The 18,437-nt window shown below is 34.3% G+C and overlaps 2 protein-coding genes across 2 annotated transcripts; both read right to left on the minus strand.

Moving 5' to 3' along the window:
* Positions 1-1,685: 1,685 nt before the first annotated feature.
* Positions 1,686-12,882, minus strand: LOC143229910 (myc protein-like). The gene is made up of 3 exons (XM_076462780.1): positions 12,791-12,882; positions 7,542-8,296; positions 1,686-4,435 (listed from the first exon to the last, which is right to left on the minus strand). Exons 2-3 carry the CDS (start codon positions 7,609-7,611, stop codon positions 3,834-3,836), a joined length of 672 nt encoding a protein of 223 aa, XP_076318895.1. The 5' UTR covers positions 7,612-8,296; positions 12,791-12,882; the 3' UTR covers positions 1,686-3,833.
* On the minus strand, positions 7,722-8,234 carry LOC143228411 (transcriptional regulator Myc-1-like). Its single transcript, XM_076459675.1, has one exon. The coding sequence runs from the start codon at positions 8,232-8,234 to the stop codon at positions 7,722-7,724; it is 513 nt and encodes a 170-aa protein (XP_076315790.1).
* Positions 12,883-18,437: the final 5,555 nt, after the last annotated feature.

The raw sequence follows: 18,437 nt of genomic DNA on the forward strand, positions 1-18,437 counted from the left end.
TCGATTAGCATATGTAGATGTATCTTTAACTTATCATCTGATCATAGATACCAGACTGGTTCTCACTGCTGCAATACTGCACTTAGTATCCCATAACAATTTCCTTTTCTTTCTTTTTAGCTACATATCCTTCAAGTATTTACCTATTATGATTTGTTGGCCCATCTTGATCTTTGTTACATAATGCTGCTACTAGTGGCACTGTTGATCCATTTTCATTATTACTACAGTTTTGTATATATAGGCCTACTTATTTACGCTGTCTTTCACGTGTTGTTGTTTTTTTTTTTTTCTTATCGTCATTTACCACTGTATAATCCTAACTGTGATTCGCCTGTTTTCAAATGTTAAGTTCCGTTATATTCTCCGATGGTCAACTAAAGACTTTTACTTCGTTATAGTGTAAATATACAATGTTGTTGTCAGGCTTAGGATTTTTCTACACTAGGTGTCTGGGACTTGTTGGTGATAAATTAAAAAAGAAAGAAACTTCTACGGCAGTTAACTTCACGCTGACAGTTTCAATAAAAACGAACGCACTGTCACCTGCTTTCTCGATATCGAAAAAGCTTTCGGCATAATGTGGTACACTGGTTTATGGTTCTGCATGGCAAAAATGGAATTCCGCGGGGTACTATTTGGTGGTTAACAAATTTTCTGTAAAATAAAAGTTGCAAAACAAATGTCAGGGGAACCTTCTTTGAGTCAGTTAACATAGAAACAAGCATATCCCAAGGAGAGGTAATTAGCCTTATTCTATTTATTTTATATGTGAGCAATATGCCCTTTACAAGACCTAAACTGTGAGTATGTATTACATTTCACTTACGATGTTGCGGTTCGGGAAAGTGTCCACACTCCATCCATAACAGCGACAAATGTACAACCATTATTAAATAATACAGAATAATACTGACAGAAATGTCGCATAAAATAACGTTCCCAAAAATAAATTATTAACATTCACAAGTTTGTTTGTTTTTGAATTTCGCACAAAGCTACTCGAGGGCTATCTGCGCTAGCCGTCCCTAATTTAGCAGTGTAAGACTAGAGGGAAGGCAGCTCGTCATCACCACCCACCGCCAACTGTTGGGCTACTCTTTTACCAACGAATAGTGAGATTGACCGCAACATTATAACGCCCACACGGCTGGGATGGCAAGCATCTTTGGTGCGACGGGGATCCGAACCCGCGACCCTCGGATTACGAGTCGAACGCCTTAACACACTTGGCCATGCCGGGCCAGAAGGGTACAATACTATAAGTTTTAATTTTCTGAGGTTTAAGTACTTTAAAAGAAATTTTACAATTAAATGGGTTATAAATTCTATATAGTAAACTGTCAAAATATTTTTTACTTCAGTCTACAGTACTACTTGTGTTCACATAATAAATGGTAATATTTGTATAGAATTTCTTATGATGTCCATATACGAGGATGATGATTCTATTGTTAATGTAATCGAAGACATTTACAGGATTTACAAAGTTCAAAGGTTCAATAAGTTTTATTAGTTTGGAGGACAAAGGCCCCAGTATATACGAGGTTAAGAATTTCTGTAAAACTGGTGCAAGCTTAATTTTTGCAGTTTTATCAACTGTGATAAGATTTTCAAAATCTGAAATTAAATGTATTTTTAATTGTAAATAAGGTTTGCTAATTAAAGAAGGAAAAAGAAAACGAGTCGAGGATAGATCTTTCATTTTGAGATACAACATACATATAATGGTTGCTCCGAATAAAAGTACAAAAACTGGAAGACATTAATATTTGTCACAGTGATGTCGAGAAAACCCACTTGTAGCGAAAAGTATATGTTAAAACGGTTCGTTTGGGTTGAGAAAAATTTTACCAGCCGTTTTACATAAATATTTGTTTACATTTGTAGTTCTAAAGTCACTTTAACCCCAACGAATAACAAAGTTCCTTTATTGATTCTAAAATTAAAAAAGTTGTAACTTCACGGGAAATCGAACCCCGGATTTTAGTGTTGTACGATTCCCATGAGAAGCAATTGTTGAATAATTACAAATGTATTTGTAAAATACATTTAGTAACAATTCTGACCTTTTGCAATCATTCATATAGTCAACATATAACCATATAAACAATTAACAAACATTTTCGTTAATATTGAAAAGTAAATTATTGCGTATTGTGTAAAAATATACTGCCAGAAATGGTTTACTAATCCAGAACTAATAACTGTCTTTCAGTTTATGGCTATAATATTAAATGTTTAATTTTCCATCAATAGTGTATTTACTGTTTCTGTTCATCATAAAGACGATTTCTTACGTGACTCTACTACCAAGATTACATACATAATCCAGAGTAATATTATGTTATGACATAACAAACACGAGATTATTCTCTGAATGAAACTCGTAAAAAGGTAAAGTAATCTGAAAAGTACAAAAATTATTAAAACCATTGTATAGGAAATAGAATATTTCAGTCACACTGTGTGTGTGTCGTCGCAACTTCATTTATAGTTGAATTTGTCATTAATTAAAATTACAGGACACTTTTTGGTCATTTATGTGATGATAACTGGACATCTACAAGTGTCTAATGATGGTTATACGTAACAAATGCCAAAAGGAAGAATTATAAAAGGTATGAGGTAAGTACACTGTGGTTCAAAAATCCTCCAAATCTGATTCCATCTCTCCAGTTTTTAGTTTAAGTCAGGATTCAACATATTGCCAGCAGACAGTGGTTATTTAGGACACAAGAGATCAATTCTTTCCTAATGTGAAATTCACGCTGTTGTTCTCGAGCAATGTCATTTACAACATGTCACTAAACTATCGAACGCAGAAATTAAGTTGACGAGTTTGAAGAAACATGATAACTCAACTCTGCTTTACAAACTGAATCACCAGTTTCACATACCTTTAGATACTGTACAACATTATCTTCCCACAGTTCGGGACGTGGCAAGATTACCGACACGTGTTTTTTCTAGCAAGAAGTAACGACTCACTTTAAGCTGTTTTAGCGAGGCTATGAATCGACTGTGTGGGTCCATTTCCTGGTCATCACTATCTCCATACCAGATTATACTGAAAGTTTATGCTTTGAACTCTATTATCTAGCCACTCATACCGATCTTGATGGATGTACTATGAAAATACTTAAACGATACCCCAGAACACTCACCAGACAAATAACAAAGACGCCTGAGGAAGCTTGTTGCACTGAGAGAAGTCATGTGGAGGTTTATTATAAAACTGAAAAGTTGGACACACAAAGATTTTAATAAATAAACTTTGTATTCCGAAAATTATTTAAGTTCAAAGCCTGAGCTTCACTCCATCTTCCCGTCCTCCTTATATAATTGTTACAAGATGTGTAACAATTGTGTAACCTATCCAGTGTACAGGTTTTATCATAGTAATTATAAAGCATGTTTCAAATAAGATTTTTACCAAACAAACTGACCTAAAATTTTCATTAACTATCGAAAGTTTCTTAGTAAGAAAACTACTTGAGTAAAAAACGTTCGAGTTAATACTTTGACGTTTGGTCGTTCACTTAAACCTAAAAAACCTCATCTTTCAATCAATAAAACCAGTAGTTCAGCTTATAAAATTAGCCAGTATTTAACGTCTATTTGAACAGTGTTCTTGTTTTGTAAGTCAAATATGCTTTTAAAATATTTCATGTTTACCAAAGAAAAGCATTTACGGTAATTTTAGAAATGCAACTAAGAGAAAAACGTTCATAAAATGTTTTTTCTCAAAGAACAAATATGCTTTCTGCTCTTCTATTAAAATAAAACAAAAAACATTTGGTCAGTAAAAACGTTAGAGATAGAAACAACCGTCACATCATGTTTGTTTCAACTTTTTGGGAAGTTCTGACGATACTTAATAGTAGTTGAAGCCTTCTTCGAAGTTTTTTGTTCCTCTGTGTTTCTGTGCTTAACGAATGTTCCAACACTCGTTCCGTCCTTTGCAGTTGTTGGACATACATAGTTGCTCTTTTTAAGATCACCACCTTTGAAGCCTTGGAACTGTGCATCAATTCAGGTATGTTTTTTCTGAGAGTCTGGAATGAAAAACGTAAGTCGTCTCGTCTTTTTCTTTCCATGGTGTTGTGTTCTTTCCTTACTCTTTTCGGATAATCCGAGTCAGAACTGAAACGACTATTGGGACAACCTCTTCTCTCTGATTTCATATCGTTTCTTTCAAATATTTTATTTGTCCTTCGCATTTCGCCCTGTCCAACGGAAAAACGAACATTACTCACGATTTCAGAAGGGCGCGATTTTGTTGGTTTTCGAGCCACCAATTGTCCATTCTTTTCAAAATACGAAAGCATTTTGGGCGTAAGACACGTGTCTTCATCGTCGGCCTTAAGTACATTTTCTTTCACAGAGCAGCGAGTCGACAAATTGTCTACTGTAACGACATCTACTTCCTCATCTGAAACATAATGAAAAATAAATATAAGCCTTCTGATTTACATTACTGACCCGAATCTTAAAATATGCAAATTATAGTTGTTTTCGCGCTGTTGGCGTGTCGATCTTCGTATCGTGAGGTCCAAAGTTCGAACTGTGATACGCCGCTGAACATGTTCAGCTGAAAGTAACTGTTAATAATATAATTAAATTATACTTTATATAATTTTTTTTAAGTCTCTTCTCTATTTCGGAATAACAACATTCACAAAACTTTACACAAACAGAATGTTCACTGGAGATTAACTGGCTTCATTTCATTGAATCTTTTCAGTCATTTTTCTCTGATATAAGTTTGAATTCTACTTTTCTCTAGGAGCTCACTGGGATGTTGCTAAGCTTACAAAGATAAAATCAAATTTCCATAGACCATTGTGCAGCTTTGTACAAAAATCAAAAAAATATTTATTATAATTATACCAAATAACGGACAATTCCTAAATTATACGTCGTTCATATTGTTGTAATTACTATCTTTCTGTCTATTAGCATAACTATAGCTTGGGCCAAAGTTAACATTTTTATTTAAAACATATCACAAGTTATGATCAGATAAAAATTTAAAATAGTGCTTGCGTTACGCAAATATCTCAATAGATGGGGCTACAAACAAATCTGTCAACACCAAAGTTTAGTTTTAAGTAAATGGAGTTAAAGGCTTAAAAATTGCATGAATATTTAAAATATCCTGCTATTATTAAAGAAAGTTTCAAACTAAATATAAATATTTAATGTAGCATAATGTTTTAGTTAAGAGAAAAAGGTTCTCAAAGGAAGAATTTTACCCATATAATAACAACCGCGTTTGGCTGCTACATACAAAACAACACGGACTATAAAATATAAATCGTGACCGATACTTTAAGTACGTCGCGGGTTCGCGCCCGCGTTGCGCTAAACATGCTCGCCCTCCCAGCCGTGGGGGGTGTATAATGTGACGGTCAATCCCACTATTCGTTGGTAAAGAGTAGCCCAAGAGTTGGCGGTGGGTGGTGATGACTAGCTGCCTTCCCTCTAGTCTTACACTGCTAAAGTAGGGACGGCTAGCAAAGATAGCCCTCGAGTAGCTTTGTGCGAAATTCCAAAACAAACAAACTTTAAGTACAGAGCATATAACTAAGTGAAAGGCCATGAAAATCTTTAACAGTCCTCATGTTCGTGTGTACATTAAAGTGTTGCCAATAATATTGCTCGGCACTTATGTAACATCGTAGTTTCCAATAATATCAGGGCCAAGCATGGTCCTATGGTGAGCGTGCTAAACTATGGTCGATGAAGCTTCACATCCTTTTAGAGAAACAATGTCAATTACTACAGCACATATAGGAGGAACCTTGGGTGCGTTAGAAGAGTGACAGTCAAATCGTACTATTCGGCCAGGCATGAGCGAACTATAATTTAAGAGTTGACTGCTTACTATTCACTAAATATTTTCCATGAAGTTAACTGGTTCAAAACTGTGGACGATAACACAGATAGCATTCGATTAGTTTTGCATAAATATCTTAAAACAAATAAGCAACCCAGGTATCAAATATTACTCTCCACGTTTGCATCTCAGTGGTTCTAGAAACTGACAATCAATAAATAATCAGGCCAATTTAAATAAGAAAATCATTCTTAAACGATGCTTCTTAACAGAGCACCAATGTCGTATCTCTTGTAATTCTCATAAAATCGAAGTTCCTACACACTGACCCAAACATCCAAGTTAATATTAACATCGAAGAGTTACAATGAATACGTGTAATTCGGAGTATACAAATAACCATTTTAAACTTTTTACGTGATGGTGCCCAGCATGGCCAGGTGGTTAAGGAATTCCATGCGTAATCCGAGGGTCGTGGGTTCGAATCTCCGTCGCACCAAACATGCTCGCCTATTTTAGCCGTGGGGGCATTATAAGTGACGGTAAATCCTACTATTCTTTGGTAAAAGAGTTGGCAGTGGGTGGTGATGACTAGTTGCCTTACCTCTAGTCTTGTACTGCTAAATTAGCGACAGGCTAGTGCAGATAGCCCTCTCGTAGCTTTGTGCGAAATTCAAAACCTTTTCGTGATGACCGTGTGCTTCTACTTGCTTAATTTGTCACTGAAATCTAATAGTTCAGCCATTTTAATTATTTTGATTCGTTTATGTCTTGTTAATTTACTAATATTTAAAGGGAAAATGAAAAGTTACGTTTAATACCAATTCAATCTAACAGAATACTGTAATTTTGTTTAGTTTTCTTTACAAAGTGATGAACTCGACATATTAAACGAATATATTTAAATAATAAAACTTATAATAATATTCAAAATAATACAATTTCAACAAAACACCTTTAATATGATGGCAGTTACCCACAGTTCGTTTCCAATACTAAAGATTACTTAAAAATTCGACACTAGTTAAAGTTACGATTCTTGAAAGGTTTCACTACAGACAATTAAAACAAAATAAAATTTCAGTACTCGTCAACAGCTGAATTTATTTAAAACAAAATTGTTACTTTCCAATGAGTATTGAGTATTCGTTGTTATTGCTAAGCGCAAAGCCGATTTCCAACAATATAAGTGTGCACTGTGCAACTGAGGGGCGGTGAATTTCGATGAACTGGACTGAGTGGAGTGTCTTGGATTTTTCTATTATAATTTGACAAAGCGACACAGAAGTTTCCTGTGAATCACAATAAGTTTAAAGATATACTACGCTAAAGTTCGGGGTTCGATTCTCCGCGGTGAACAGAGTGCACATATAGCCCATGTGTAGTTTTCCGTTAAAACAACGTGACACAAGAAAAGTTGTCATAACTAAGTTGACTGTCAACTTAGATGGTAACACAACGCTAGATGTCGGGTTTCGATACCATGGTTGGGCAAAATACAAATAACCCATTGCATAACTTTGCGCTTAACAACAATCAAATTCCATTTTTCGGCTTTTCGCTACATTAATATTTATTATGTAATTGTTACAATTACCAAAAAATACAATAATTTTCAAATACCATCTTTACATTAAGAGATACAATATACTTAACCTACTGATACGAAGTTTTGTTAACAATACACTACCTTACCTACCCGAATCAGAAGGTGTATCACTGTTCAGATGTTCTGGACTTCGTTTACACGTGGCAAACTTAAATTTCATGTCATTATATCGATGCAGACCTGTTGGCTTCGCATCTTTGTTTTGTGGTTGGTAATAACTATGATCAATACGAAATGACACCGATTCGCAAGGCGAAACGTTAGATGAATCTATACACTCAACAGAACTATTTTTTCTAAAGGTTCGTAATCTATTGAATTACTACTTGACGTAGAAAGTAGTTCCCGTCCTCTTGTTTTATCTAACTCCTTTTGCTTGCAATTTTCGGTGCAACGACCAGACCACATACAGTCATGTATAAGTTCCACTTTATGCCAGTCTCTAGCCTTTGATTCCAACAGTCCTCGCCAACTACTGAAGTAATCTAAATAACTCTCAAGGCCTGGGTATTTTTGGTATGGCAGAAAGTCACTGTCTAAAAGATCAGAGACCAGCTCCAGACGTTCGCACGGACTAAATGGGTCTGGAAAGTCCTCGTGAGAAACGTGAACAGGTGATTGTGGAGGCGTTGGGAGTTCAAACTTTTTCCAGATGTTTTCACTTGGAGCTGGAGTGTTGTAGAATTCGTTGTCCGATGAGAAACAGTCTAAGCCTTCATCCGCAAGGAACGACGCTGAACACGAATCTAAACATCCTTTATAAAACACGTCTTTGGTTCCCATTTCGTCTGTCTGTACACTCGTGATTAGTGGATGCTTTTCTGAGACGATAGCTTCTCACCACGCTGTAACCGATTGAAAAACAAACTGGTATGATGGAACACGAAACACGATAAACATGATAGCATTTATAAAATAAATTTAATCACGCATTAATCTATGTATTTCTAAGTTATAAAAAAATTACATAAATTAAAGAAAAATATGCTTATGCAATTTCGTTAAATATACACAACACAAAACAAGTAAAATGAGTTTTTGAATATTTTAGCTATCAAAAGAAAGTTTACTGCTGTAAAATAGTGTTATCAGCCTTCAAGGTCCCTAATGATTTTCAAGTAATCTGAAATTATTGATTATTACCTTTACACTAATAACTAAACATTTGATTTAGATAATTTTATATTATTTACTCTTCATAACAATTAACTTTGGTATGAACTATGACCAACATAATTATCAAGTGCAGCTTGGAGCTAAAGATGAAAGCTTAAATTCGTAGTATTAATACAATATTGAGGTATTAACTGAAGTATCTTTCTTTGGACCCAACAAGCGAAATTTGGTGAAAATTCATGAAAAGGAGGCGAACAAACTCGCACACGAAAACCACAAAACTGAGAGGTTTGTATGTACTTCCGCACGGACCTAATGGACCTCTATACCAGTTATTGTGAAGGTCCATCCACACCTTACAAAGTAGTAACATGAACACATCACAGACAATACTATTATATTTACATAGATTCTCAACCTATTCTCTGAAAGTGTTTCTTTCAAGATAGACTGAATGTCTGAAATGTACTTTCCAAGACACACCACACACGCTCGATAAGACTAAATGTTCTAGTGAGTTTGAAAGTTTTTTGTTTTTTTTCCATCCGGTAACCGCCATCCAAGGAATACATAGACCAGTTTATCATAATAGGGGTAAACGTTATCATCCAGTGGCGTCAAGTTCATATGTACCTACGATTGTAGACACTGGCTCCTATAATATGTGACGTTATTCTTTTGCACAATAAAAATCAGTGTGTTTACCACTGCTTACTCCTGGTCACACGAATCTTTCATCAAATCCATGTATGGAACTGGACATTAGAGTTGGTTTCAGATTCTCAAATGGTAACAAGTGACCAATCATTTCCATTTCATATTTCTTCACCGATCATCATACACCATGCTTACAAAGTAACGAACTGAGAAGGTAGCTGAGAATTATTTATAGCAATGGTTCTTGCTTTATCATAGGTTTAATATCACAAATACCAATTACACTTTAACTGCATTGTATAGAAATGGACGTTTATTGAAACGACGCTGAACACGAATCTAAACATCCTTTATAAAACACGTCTTTGGTTCCCATTTCGTCTGTCTGTACACACGAAACAGTTTTAAACTTTTAAAAGGTTTTTAAAAACTTAAAAAATGATAAAAGTCATCCTTGTACCCTTTTAACATTTTTTAAATGTTTTAAAACATTTTTTTAATTTAAAAAAATTAAATTTAAAATTTAAATTATTAAATAAACTTTTAATTTTAAAAATTTAAAAAAAAATTAAATTTTTAACTTTTAAAAATTCACTGCTAAATTAGGCACTGCTAGTGCAGGCAGCCCCCGTGTAGCTTTGTGCGTAATTCAAAACAAGCAAATAAACCTTTCTGTGATTCAAGTAATGTTCGGTGGTGACGCTTTCCAGCACTTGTTTGGACACAACAAAATTTCATAAAGGACTTGACCGTCATTTTTAATTACTGAATAGCATGGATACCACTTTCATTCTTCAGCTATTTCAGGTATTCGATAGGTATGACTGGAAGCCTTATTTTAATGTATCCATACGCTGTTGCCCTAGTTTCCAGACAGATATCTCTTGACCATGTTATCTGTTATCTGGGGTACAAGGATGACTTTTATCATTGAACCTGGCGTTCATACATTCACACCTGTTACAAGATGCCGTACTCTGCTTATTACGGCAAGGATACGTTTTCTTGCATGTATCTGTTTGGATTATCTTGGTGATTCAAGCTGATCAATATTCTTTTGTATCACAGGTTCTTTAAACACAAATGACAAGTGTGTCAATATTTAGCGTCGAAAGGGACTGCTACATACCTTTTCCAAATGCGACCAATATTTGGTGGTACAACACTATCTACAAATCGCCAAACAATACCAAAATATAGTTCTGATACATACTGTTCCACCGCAACTTTATAATGGCCGCGAGTCACGTGATCTGCCTATTCATAATTCATTTACCATAATGTACTCAACCCTGTAGACAAAAAGAGCTGAAAACTAAAACGCTTTCGTGATAAAAATGTTGAATAAGACTGGCTTGTTTTCATATTCAACAACAACTCGCTTTTATTTTAACAAAATATTTTACGGCAAATCTATAAACAATTTGTTATCAGTATTTTTTAACAAGGATGGAAAATGTATTTAATGCTATCACGATAACTCCATAGGAAAAAAACACTTATAAAACAAACTTACGACTTTTTAAATGCATATCTTTCAGATAAATTCGCAATTATCATGTGTTTCTTCTTGAGGTTTCAATAAAGAAAATGCCAGAACCATGGTTAAGTCAGTGTTTGTACTATACATAAAATACAGAATACAAACCGCTAGAATGCGAATGTCATGACGTCATCTTGAAATTTAGTGAAAGTTTGGAATTTTAATTCATATAGTGTGTGTGTTCTTATAGCAGAGCCACATCGGGCTATCTGGCGAGTCCGCCGAAGGTAATCGAACCCCTGATTTTAGCGTTGTAAATCCGTAGATTTACCGCGGTAACAGCGGGGAACATATAGTAAGTAGAAACGACTTAAGAAAAATCAGTGAATGAATTGCGTAATTAATTGAGTATTCAGCGAGGCAATGAATGAACAACTTTAGTGTCGGTTAGCGAGTTATTCGGTTGTATTATTCAATTAGCAAGTGAAACAGTTAGTGTGATTGTTACCAATTAGTTAATGAGAAGAAGTTTTACGTGCATTCGTGAATTAGGCTTAGAGTTAATCTCTGAATACGTGTTCAAACATTATTTGTAAAACTGGACTTATCGAATGAAAGAAGGCTGCAGCAAATGTTAAGGGTTAATTAATTTGCTATCATTATTTGGACTGGACTTTGAACTTGTCATTGTTTTTAACGAGTCTTCGAGAAGAATCCACCCAACAAAAATATTCATAAACAAAACGGTTTCTTCAGTCCAACGTTATTCATATACCATATATAAACTACTATGACTTGATTTTGTATATACCTTTCTCACCTAAAACTAAAAATACACGTTTAATAATACTAAAAAATTGTAGAATTTGAAATATATAACATTTCATTAAATACTATGGCTTCTGTGAAACGCTGTGTCCATACGTTTGATATTGTGTATTTGATACACAAATACAGTTAATACATACCCATAATATTTAATATAAGTGGGATTTCTTTTTAGCGCTTCTTTAAAAATGTTATATTCTAGTATAAATTTTCTTTCTCTTTTGGGGCAGTTAATCCACAAAACAAAACAAGTGTCTTAAAAAATATATGCCATATGAAAAAAATATGTACACATTTTTTAATGAACATGTTAATTGCAGTTATTTTGCTTTTAGAGTCTAAAAGTTAGACTATACCGAGATAAAGGTCAGTTCTGTGATACGTTCTATATAATTAACACGAAAGCAAAAACTATGTAGATCGTCGGTTTCTTGTGCACCTGCTTCCCAAAGTTCTATAATATGAAAGGCAACTTGGTCTAACTTAATGGTAGAACAATAAAAAAAAAAGTTTCATTGTATCTCTTTCCCATCATGAAAACTAAAACGTGAAGAATTTCGATTAAACGTAAAATAAAGAGACAGGCGAAGAAGGAAAGTTATATATCTACAAAACAACAGCACTATAAACAAATTACTTCATTATTAGTGGTAGCATGGGAACGAAACTGTTTATTCTTTTAAATATTCGCATATTACTTTCACATTTTAATAACAGTTAAGATAAACCTTCACACTCGATATAAATATAAAAGAATATATTTATCTGGAATGTAAATACAGTTTTTTCTTAACTTTTATCAAAATGTGCAAAACCCTCTGGTATGCAATACTAATTAAAAAAAAAACAGAAATTTCTTTCACATAATTAAAAAAATAAACTGTTGCGTAGAAATTAGCGACCAACAATACCAATATCTATGACAAACCAAAACTGTTATTTGAATTTGTATCGACTTTGGCTACTTATAACAATAGTAAATGTGTCCTCAGATCATATTAGCAAACATTAAAACAATATAATGTAATGGATGTTTAAACTTGTTATACAGAAATTTTAGTAGACACGGGTTAATATTTCTTATAACAAATTAAATGATTGAGCTTTACAACATGTCAAAAACGACGTTAGGGTTAAGTGATAACACGTAGTTTAACTGCTGGTTGAATTAATATACGATATTTTTCTACACGCTCTACGCAAAATAATCCAAAGCTACCAACAAACGTCTACAGCTCACGGAATTCTTACATACCTTATAACTGATAGTCAGACGAACGCAGCGCACTATAAGTGGATTTATCTTTCCCTACCGATACAATTACGAAACTAACCACGCAAGCCCGAGTAAATTCGTACTGACTACTGTCTTTAAAACGTCCTTAAGAAAGAAAAAAAAGATTGCGCTATAATATATTAGTCCGCAGAGATCGTGAGCGCAGTAATATCAGCATAATCTGATTTGATTGTATAAATATTAAAGAAGAGCAAGTTTTTATTACAAGTTTATTAAAATACACGATCCAAGTTTTTAATTATACAGTTGTTAACGAACTATGTTTTCACGTGGTTTTATACACTCTTCGGAACGACTGCCTTTGTTTGGCGCTTTTCTTGGCAAGCGGGAATCTCTTCATCCAATCAAAATGTACATTTCAACCAAACCAGAAAGAAAATGACATCCATGTTACAAGCCACTTAAAAAATATTGAAACTCATAAAAATATCTTTCATGTTTCGAAAAATATTTCACATTGTTGTTGCGTGTAGTTACAATATTTTTGAACAAAGTAAGAAAAATATATTAAAGTACGGCAGATAGGAAAATATACGTATCGACATAAACACGAGATCATTTTTTAAAAATGTTTACAGTTGTTTTGTACATTATAAATACCGTTAATTTTCTGTATTATTCTGAATAAATTAAAAAATAGCTTTTCCATAACAATCGTTTAATGAAATATAACTTTTTAAAGATATGTCACATTTCAGAAAATAACCGCTTAAGTTGTTTTGTTTCTTGTTTTTAAAATAAACCTTTGTGGTTTTGTTATCAGCTTTTGCAGGCTGATTTCACGTTTTCCTGTAGTAGTAAAATATTTTTATTTCGTGTTCATAATTTAGAATTTTAATCATTTTAACATCCAAAATCCGAAATGGAAATAACCACATGAGGGAACGCTAACAATATAGGAAAATCAATAAAAAATATGTAGCAAAGTTATCTTGTAAAATTAATACAATAAAGACAAACTACTGAAAATTATATAAATTATCTTTAACTCCCCTGTTTTACTGAGTTTTCTTTAATTTCTGTAGTGTATATTGGTGGATAGAAGACATTTAATAGTAGAAATAAACGACCTTCATGACCATGTGGTTAGGGCTCATGAATCGTCATCTGATGGTCGCGAGTTCGAATCCCCGTCACACCAAACGTCCTCATTCATTTTAAAGTGGGAGCATTATACTGTGACAGTCAATCGCTATAAATTGATAAAAGAGTAGCCCCAAAATTGGCTGTGGGTGGTGATGACTAGCTGGCTGCCTTCCCTCACTGCTAAATTAAGAATGACAAGTACAGATAACCCTCGTGTAGTTTTCGCGAAGTTTAAAATAAAATAAATGGAAGATCTTATAACGCAAATAGTTGTTTTCCTGTAACTGGACATTCAACGTTTCGCTTTACGGCTTCTTCAGGATCGTTTCACTGAAATACAAACAGCATCTGACAGTGGAATGTTCCTGAAGAAGTCGTAAGCGAAACATTGAATGTTTAGTTAAGGTAAAACAACTATTTGGTGTGATGGAGTTATTTATTTCTAGTACTAAATACATCAACTTTTATTTGAATACTTTGATTAGATAGAATGACACATTACTTTAACATTGTTGCATGTCTCAAGTACGCTACATTAAACTATTTTGAGCATCATGCTAATAAAATTATGGTTAGTTAGTTATTTGGTATTTTGCGCAAAGCTACACGAGGGCTATCTACGCTAGTCGTTCCTAATTTAGCAATGTAAGACTAGAGGGAAGACAGCTAGTCATCACCACTCACCGCCAACTCTTGGGCTACTCTTTTATCAACGAATAGTGGGATTTACCGTAACATTATAACGCCCCCAGGGCATGTTGGTGCGACCGGGATTCGAACCTTCGGGCCCTCGGATTACGAGTCAAACGCTTTAACACACTTGGCTATGCCGGGCCATTAAAATTATGGAAAGACCAATGATGAAAGATTATATAAGTGACTGTTATAATATCTCTCTACTGAGCAACTCCAGAATAACAATAGCACCAGACATTTAATTTATATTCATCTTGTGGTGCTTTGCTTACAGACTTTGGTTGATGGCATAAAGGAAGAAAATAAGTTTAATGTATTATTATGTATCAAAACAGTGAAAGGTTTCATCGTTCGTTTATCCAATGCGGTAACGAAATGTACATCTCAAAAGAGTTGCGTAATCAATGCTTAATTAAATATACACAATAGCTTTCAGAAACGAATAAGTTACTTTATTACATTGGTATAAAATAGTAATAATTTATAAGCAAAATAATATATCTGAATATATAAAAATAAAACATCAGTCAAACTGAAAAAAATTCAAATTTTTACAACACAAGGTGACACAGCATCATGAGTCAAACTTATGTGTTTTTTTTTTTAAATAGCTTCAGTACTATGCAGTAATATTAGGTCATCCCATAAGTAATGTCCGAAAATTTAATACAGAAAGTGCATCATTTATGTCTTTGTAGAAGGCTTTAATGACTAAAATATGTAGTAAGATGTATATAAAAATGTTCAGACAAATAAAATAAATAACCCAACTCCTCTTTTTTAGATCATTAAACAAATAAACCCTTATGAAGATGGATGTGTCTGAGGAGCACATTAGGCATATAATGTTTTATGAGTTTTTAAAAAAAGGAAGTAGTGCAGAAAAAACAACACGAAACATTCAAGGTGTTTATGGTGTGGAGTCTCTCAATGAAAGAAAATGTCGAAGGTGGTTTCAGAAGTTCAGATCAGGTGACTACAGCTTAAGTGATGCGCCACGTTCAGGTTGTTCTGTTGAGTTTAATGATGACTTGCTGCTGGCTGTACTTGATGAAGATTGTGCTGTAACAATTGAAGAACTAGCACAGAAGCTTAATTTAACCCATTCAACAGGTCACTGTTATCTGCAACAGCTTGGAAAAGTGTCAAAAATTGGAAAATGTGTCCCCCATGAGTTGACAGAAGCTAACCTGAGAGCAAGAGTGGACAATTGCACTTCTCTGCACTCTCGTGAACGTAACTCACCTTTTTTTGGACAAGTTAGTGACTGGAGATGAATAATTGATATTTTATAAAAAAAATGTTAAGCACCGCAGACAGTGGCTCAGTGCAAGTAAACTGGCTTAAGTAAAGTCCAAAATGGACTTTCACCCTAGAAAAGTCTTGTTAAGCGTTTGGTGGGATATTGTTGGTGTGATCCACTTTGAGTGGCTATCACTCAGTGTAACGATTACATCAGACTTCTATTGTCAACAGTTAGAGCGCTTGACTGTTACACTGAAAGAAAAGAGGCCTGCTTTGATCAATCATGAGGGTGTTGTGTTACACCAGGATTATGTACAGTTTCATACAACAAGGATCACACCTGCAAAAATTGAAGAGCTAGACTGGGAAAAAATTCCACATCCTTCTTATTCTCTAGACCTTCCCCCATCTGATTATCATTTATTCAGAAATTTGCAAAACTATCTTGATGGAAAAGAGCTTGGAACACATGATGATGTCAAAACTATCCTCTTTGTATTCTTTTCCTCTAAACCCCAAGAAGTTTACAGAAGTGGCGTTCAGAAGCTTGTGAATCGTTGGCAGGAAGTAATTAATAATAATGAAACATACATTATTGATTAAATAACATTAAAAGTGTTTGAAACCCTTTCTATTTTTCTGAACCTAGAATCGGATGTCACTTAAGGGATGATTGTTTGTTTTTGAATTTCGCACAAAGCTACTCGAGGGCTATCTGTGCTAGCCGTCCCTAATTTAGTACTGTAAAACTAGAGGGAAGGCAGCTAGTCATCACCACCAACCGCCAACTCTTGGGCTACTCTTTTACCAACGAATAGTGGGATTGACCGTAAATTTATAACGCCCCCTCGGCTAAAAAGGTGAGCATGTTTGGAGCGATGGGGATACGAACCCGTGACGTTCACATTACGAATCGCACGCCTTAACGCGTTTAGCCATGCTGGTCCACGTAAGGAATGACCTGATACCTTTAAGAACTACGACATATCGTCTTCGAGTTTCCTGGTTTTTTTTTCTCCATACGATTACACAGTTGAAAATGTTAATTGACTTTAGAAATACGTGAAAACAAAGATTAATTGCATTCATTCCAAGAAGGAAAACAGAAACCGATAATGGAAAACTTTGTTCTTGAAGAAACAGAAAAAAAAAAGAAACAAAAAGAGATCTCATATCAAAACTACTAAAAACAAAACAATTTTGTCATAACTGTTCTGGTAGAAAACAGCAGAGCTCAGAAAATATAATTTTAGGTACCTGCTTTTTGGAATGGTATTTTTAATGGAACAAGTGCCAGCACTTGTGTCCTTTTATTTATCTATCTTCTACACCAACATAAGATTTGAAAAGCACAAATAAATACACGAGCCTTAGGCCTGAGGCCAGGAGATGAGGCACACGATCTGATTCAGGATGGCTCTAATCAGTTTATCCGAAACCTTTATTAATGATCTGATATCCCTAGTACTGAGGGCTTTGCTGTAGAAGACATTCCCCACCCTAAGATCTGTTTTACCTTTTAAAATTTCTTGTTTTATATTTAAGTGTATTTTTTATTGTGTACTGTATTATATACTGAAGCTAATACCAGTACTCCTGTTATTTTCATGGAAGTGTCTGAAGATCACTGGCATGTTTGGTGCAATCGTTACAATTATTGACCAGTCACAAGCGGCATCACATAAACAGAATGTTGTCATCTAATTACTGGAATACTACAGTTATATATATAGTGATTTAGGCCTTCGTTATGATACCATATGCTTTAACAGAAGCTGTAATTGTGTAAACGAGAGTTAACAAGTGAGGTGTATTTACACAGGCCTACGAAGTTAACCTTCGTAGAAACTCTTTTGTTTTCAGTAATTCAGCTACGCCTATTTTGGAAATTTTATTTATTTTTCTATCACGTAAGGATTTTTTTACAAATCAGGAACAAAAAATGTTCTTACTAAGATTAAGCTATTTTTTCGTTTGCCACAATGGATATATATATATATATATGCTAGGTCCACCGAGAGAAATCGAACGCTCGATTTTAGCATACTAAATCTATAGGCTTTTCGGGAGACCTGTAGCTTGGACGGTTTTGTCCCTTTCGTTTTTTGTTTTTTTTTTGGCTAGGTGATTAGAGCGTTCGAGTCATAATTTAAGGGTTATGGGTTCGAATTATCGTCACACCAACATGCTCACCCTTTCAGCCGTGGGAAGCGTTATAATGTAACGATCAATACCAATATTCGTTAGTAAAAGAGGAGTCCAAAAGCTGGCGGTGGGTGGTGATGACTAGCTGCCTTCCCTTTAGTCTTACACTGCTAAATTAAGGATAGCTAGCGCAGAAAGCACTCGTGTAGCTTTGCGAGAAATTAAAAACAAACAAACAAACATATATATTTTTTTAAAAAATTGGAGATTTAATACGTTCCTGTTACAGCTGAACTATATAGCAAATTTTGTGAAAAAAATGTGGCGTAGAAATCATTTGTTGCAAAAGAATACTCAATAACATTAAAACATAATTATTCTAAATGTTCATAAAATTAAATCCGTTTTCTTGCCTTATTCACAAACTCGCATT

This window comes from Tachypleus tridentatus, chromosome 10, assembly GCF_004210375.1.
Source record: "Tachypleus tridentatus isolate NWPU-2018 chromosome 10, ASM421037v1, whole genome shotgun sequence".
Taxonomy (NCBI): Eukaryota; Metazoa; Arthropoda; class Merostomata; order Xiphosura; family Limulidae; genus Tachypleus; species Tachypleus tridentatus.

Coding starts and splice junctions, on each gene's coding strand:
- LOC143229910 (XM_076462780.1), bottom strand. CDS start 7,611: ATGAAATTTAAGTTTGCCACGTGTAAACGAAGTCCAGAACATCTGAAC. Junction 4,436..7,541: donor TGATACACCTTCTGATTCGG/GTAGGTAAGGTA, acceptor ATTATGTTTCAG/ATGAGGAAGTAGATGTCGTT.
- LOC143228411 (XM_076459675.1), bottom strand. CDS start 8,234: ATGGGAACCAAAGACGTGTTTTATAAAGGATGTTTAGATTCGTGTTCA.